Genomic DNA, 5,154 nt, shown 5'->3' with positions numbered 1-5,154 from the left:
AAAAGCGGTCGATTATGACCTATTTTAATTGGTACCTAGATTTTATCTAAAATTAAGTATTTATTGTATATTTTTGTTTAAACGCTAATATATTAATCATAATATATGTACATAATAATGTCTCATAATTTATAAAAAAAAATCCAATATAAAAACACTGATTTAAAATTTTTAATTTTCAGATCACATGATCTTACCGTATTTTTGAAAAAAAATCGGATTTTTTTTGAAAATAATCCAATTAATTATATAGGTGGTGTTTGGCATGCAAATACAAGCCAACTTCTAGGCTTATAAGTTATAAACACTTATTTGTACTAAAAATCAGAGAAGCACTTAAAAAAAGTTAGGATTACTAGTTTTTGTCTCAGGACTTCTGCTTATTTGTCAAACAGTTTAATCACTTATAAATCTTAACTTGCTTGAGTTGCTTCTGACTTCTACTTCACTTTTTTATTTTAAATAAAAAACACTTATTTTGAGTTTATCCAAAAGGCCTCATAATAACTAGTCGCCAATTTTTATTTTTTTGTAAGGACTGGTCGGCCAATCTCAGATAGTACCCGAGCGTAAAAAAAATCGACGGGCCACTTGGGGAGCGCAGTTCCAAAACCCTAAACCCTGTCAAAACCTCTGAGCGTCACATCCTCTCTTCACAAATGGCTGTACGTCTCTCTCTCTCTCTCTCGTGTTTTGTGATGATTATTATTTGTGTTTATCTATTTTGATGATTTTAGATCTCATTCATTTGAATTAGAGCTGTAATTTCACGATGCTGTTGCTCCAAACTTATGTATCTGACACGCTTTGCAATTATTCACAGTAATTGTTAATTACGTTATCTGGTGATCAGTAGGCTTCATTAAATAAAAAAGTAATACTAAGATTTGGGGGAAGCGTTTATTTATGTTCCAGGCAACACAATGCGAGATGTTGTGGGAGTTCCATTAGTTTGTTTGGGATTATGAGCAAATTCATTTTTTGTTTTGGACGAAACCTGTTTTTTAAAAGGGAATTTGCTGTGCTTGTTGGACTAGAGAATCGTTTGAGGGTGAAGGCTGTATATTACTAAATTTATAAATAGGGTTTACCCAAAAGGTGAAACAAGGCCCAAATTAAGGTTACAACTTACACGATAGAACTATGGAACTTTAGGTTTGGAAGTGTACGTGATTTCATGACGATAGATGTGATTATGGATCTGGGACTTGATTTTTCACATAGTTGATTCGTTCTAATTGTATTTTGCTCGAATTCATGAGAATAGAATAGAGGTTGTTAATAGTCTTTGGGACCAAAACTTTGTTATGTTTATCATATATAGCAGCTTGAATAGACCCATTAACCTTGATGAGGTTTATATTAAGATTACAAATTATATAGCCCATACCAATTAAGATTCTTATATTTGGATAAAGTGGAATGGATCTATTCCGCTTAAGGCTTACTATGGGTGTGATCTATTTCACTTGTTGCATATGCACCTTAATTGGTATGCTTTATGTAATGTGTGAATCGGGTTATTTTATAAAGTAACAAGGGTATTAGTCCGTCAGATTATTAACAACCTTTATTCTATACGTATCACTTCGAGCGAGAAACAGTTAGACGCGAATTAAGTATGTGGAAGATCATAATTCTGAAATTGGACTTCGGATCTTATTAGGAAGCACTCCTTTTTGGCCTTGTGTGCATTATTTAGGGCGTATGGTAGGGTGGTAATTTATTTAAATCTCTGGAACTACAGGGGAGGTTGTGATTGTACTGTTTTCTTTTGAATAGATAGTTCATTCTTAAAGGGTGCTTGACCTTTTAATGATCCTGAAATATAGCTATTCTCTTAAAGTCCAGTGCCTTTTATTAAACATTTTTTTATGCTTGATTTGATTTCATTTAACTTATCTGAGTCTCTAAATTGGTTGACATTAGGCGGTATTCCAGAGATTTAACATGTGCTTGATTTGGGATCTGGAACATAAACTTAATAATGAAACTGCCCTTGAGTCATCTACTGGTAGCATTCTGCACAAATAATAGTTGATCACCTCAAACTTTAACTCCTTGACTGCAAAATTTCTCAACTACTCTAATATGGCTTCTTTAGGAGCTCTTATCTGATAGGAATCAGCGGCCAATGCGGACCATTTATTGTTCAACAATGTTTTATGTCATTGATAGGTCGTATTGCTGATTGTCATGAGCTCTTCTGGGATTTTCTTTCCATAGTACAGAATACTTATCGCTGGATGCTTATGTTTTCCACGCTTGATTAGTTGACATTCAGTGTTTTGCAAATGTTTGCTTAAATCAATTATTATTTTAATGCAAGCTGTAATCCTCCTGGGATAGTGATTGTTGTACGGTTTAGTGACCTGTGGATTGTACTAAATTACTATTTGCCATGGATCAATTGTTAATGCAGACTGTACCAGTTAATCCCAAGCCATTCTTGAACAATTTAACTGGAAAGCGTGTCATAGTGAAACTCAAGTGGGGAATGGAATACAAAGGTTTTTTTTCTAGATTTTTCTTTTTAAAGTGCATTTAAGAAATTTTTTATGCAACCTAGTAGACATCCACCCCTTCCAAATGCACCACATATATGTTTATCCTGGGACTTAATATATGATACTTTTCTTTGCAGGATTCCTTGTCTCTGTGGATTCATACATGAATTTGCAGGTATATTTAGTCTCCGTCATTATGTATATAGTATATTTTGTTTATCAACTTGGTTTTTTAGTTTTAAGGTTTTTAATTTTAGAATTTTAGTACCATGTATGTCATATGATTTGCTTTGATATCACGATGCCAATTCTATATTGCAGCTTGCAAACTCCGAAGAATATATTGATGGACAGTTCACAGGAAACCTTGGAGAGATACTGATCAGGTATCATATTAGCCACAAGAGCTCTTACTGTGCAGTTGGCTTATATGTTCTTTCATTATTTGATAAATTAGGAGCTCATAGTTGTGTAAGCATTATTTGACACAAGAACAAGTTTGCATTTTTTTCTTTTTGTGTGTAATTTCATTTACCAAAAGAGCGTCTTGTATTCATTCTGCAGGTGTAACAATGTTCTATATATGCGCGGGGTGCCAGAGGATGAGGACCTGGAGGATGCGGATCACGACTAGAAGTCAAATTCTGTGACAATCAACCTGTATTTGAGACCCAGGGGTTTAGATCACTATAGTATGACTCGTGTGCTTGGATCTGAAATTTGTTAAACAGCGTCGTGTTAAGTTAGTTTTCGCGTGCTGCGGTAACTGCAAGTTCCTCAGTGATGCCCCATATTAACATTGAAGTTATATTCATGTCGCCTGAAACTGCATTTGAATGCCTTATCAAATATTATCGAGCATCTCATAAATCTCACCCACACGCGTATGGCTCAGAAAGAATTGGGGGCATGGCCTAGAAAGTGTACTATACATCCTCTAACCAAAACTAGAGCAGGAATGATGATTACTTGAGAAGTTTAACATCTTAAAATTTTAGTGTCGTGATTGCAAGAAAATCATCTAGACACATATTAATAATTACTTTTTATAGATTAATAATCATTTATTTCATTAATCACTGCAAAAACCCAACATCATAACGCCACTTCGAAGAAAGCAAACACAAGAAAATTATCAAGATAATACCGGACAACGGACGATTGGCATTTCTCAGAATTATTGAAGAGTAGTATTTTCCGATTAACAAACGTACACAAGTAAATTTCATCTTGAAATATTGAAAAAGTTGTCGCATCCTAGGAAGAAAAAAGTCCAGAGCACTTGAGCAGTGGTCTATATACATTGTCAATCTCTGATGAACCATCGAGATTCAAGTAAGGTGATGATGAATGAAGATATGGGGGAGTTGACGAGTTCACGTGACGCCCATACGGCCTGAAAACTTGGAGACAAGGAGCCAGCGCTACGTAGCCCCCAGAGAATAAAGAAAAGGTATGGGCAGTTCACGTGATGCCCAATGGCTGTGGTGTGGGGTGGGGCAATATCGTTATGGGTGGTGCGCTATGGGAATGTGATTCTTGGGTGAGTCATCGTTTGGGTTGTGTAATATCATGCCACCTGCCCCTCCTTGATCGGTGCATGTATCTTTACTACATTTCTTACAAGAAGACAACAACTCTGCGCAGATTCCTTCGTTGTTTTTTCTCTTGTTTTCTGTCTGCAAACTACTCTCTATTCGTGCAGTTATATATGAACTGTACACCATACATAAAAGCTTCTGTGTTTTTAAATTATGGGTTTGAAACTGTTCCTGATTTTAATTTGAAAATATTTATTTATATTATTTAAATTAATTTAAAGTCAGGAATGAATTATAAATTGTCTTAAAGTTAGTTTGAATTTCCTTTTAGTGACTTAATTTTTAAAAATTATTCATAAATTATTTTAATTATTATATTTTAATAAATCAAAATCACTTAAATAGATATTTAGATTTTCAGCTATTTACATTAATTCACGTTACTCAGCCAAACAGACTCGCAAGAAAATGTACACATTTGTTCCCGATTAAGGAGGTCACAAGAACCCGCTGCGAAAACTAAAAAGTTGATAGTAACCACATTACACTCGTGAAAGTTCGCGCGACTCGAATCGAGTTAATACAAATATTTTGGCAAGTACAATTCCGTTAGTGTAAATATACTCAACCTGACGGGTGACAAATAAAGCATTTGTTTTCCATTCAATCGACAAATTATCCATCTGAAATCAGCTTATCTACTGCTAGGCGTCGCTCCGCACGTAACCAACAAGTTGAGATAAACAAGTGGGGATACGATAGGACACAGTTTTTTTTTTTTTTGACTAATATGGCTTATAGCCTTACAAAGTGAGTATCTGTTCGAAGATATTCTCGGGGTGAGCCAGAGTCGAACCCATGACCTGGGACGACAGAGGATAACCACTTTTAGTTGTCCGTATGGGTTAGCTAAATTTACGAGCTTGTATGTCCGAAAAAACGCCCACAATGAAGATGAAAAACCACGTCCGAAGAAGCAACAAGCAAGCCGTAGAATATACGTGTGGGCATTCTATTATACGGCTCATGTTTAGTTAAAGTGAAGAATGGTGCTCATGTTTTTCCGACCCCACACATCCGGTTACAAATTTGTTCGTACGACTCAT

The 5,154-nt window shown here is 35.2% G+C and overlaps 1 protein-coding gene across 1 annotated transcript; it reads left to right on the top strand.

Annotated features, from left to right (window-relative positions):
- Positions 1–495: 495 nt before the first annotated feature.
- On the top strand, positions 496–3,382 carry LOC108216704 (probable small nuclear ribonucleoprotein F). Its single transcript, XM_017389537.2, has 5 exons — positions 496–665; positions 2,423–2,510; positions 2,645–2,682; positions 2,829–2,893; positions 3,072–3,382. Exons 1-5 carry the CDS (start codon positions 660–662, stop codon positions 3,139–3,141), a joined length of 267 nt encoding a protein of 88 aa, XP_017245026.1. The 5' UTR covers positions 496–659; the 3' UTR covers positions 3,142–3,382.
- The last annotated feature ends 1,772 nt before the right edge of the window (positions 3,383–5,154 follow it).

Source organism: Daucus carota, chromosome 4 (assembly GCF_001625215.2).
Source record: "Daucus carota subsp. sativus chromosome 4, DH1 v3.0, whole genome shotgun sequence".
Classification (NCBI taxonomy): Eukaryota; Viridiplantae; Streptophyta; class Magnoliopsida; order Apiales; family Apiaceae; genus Daucus; species Daucus carota.
The sequence above is the reverse complement of the archived record's forward strand: the minus strand, read 5'-3'. Positions and strand labels throughout refer to the sequence as shown.

Bases quoted from the DNA above. Each gene is read 5' to 3' on its own strand.
- LOC108216704 (XM_017389537.2), top strand. The intron at 2,511-2,644 runs GTTTTTTTTCTA...TTTTCTTTGCAG, and splicing joins GTGGGGAATGGAATACAAAG to GATTCCTTGTCTCTGTGGAT. The intron at 2,683-2,828 runs GTATATTTAGTC...TCTATATTGCAG, and splicing joins ATTCATACATGAATTTGCAG to CTTGCAAACTCCGAAGAATA.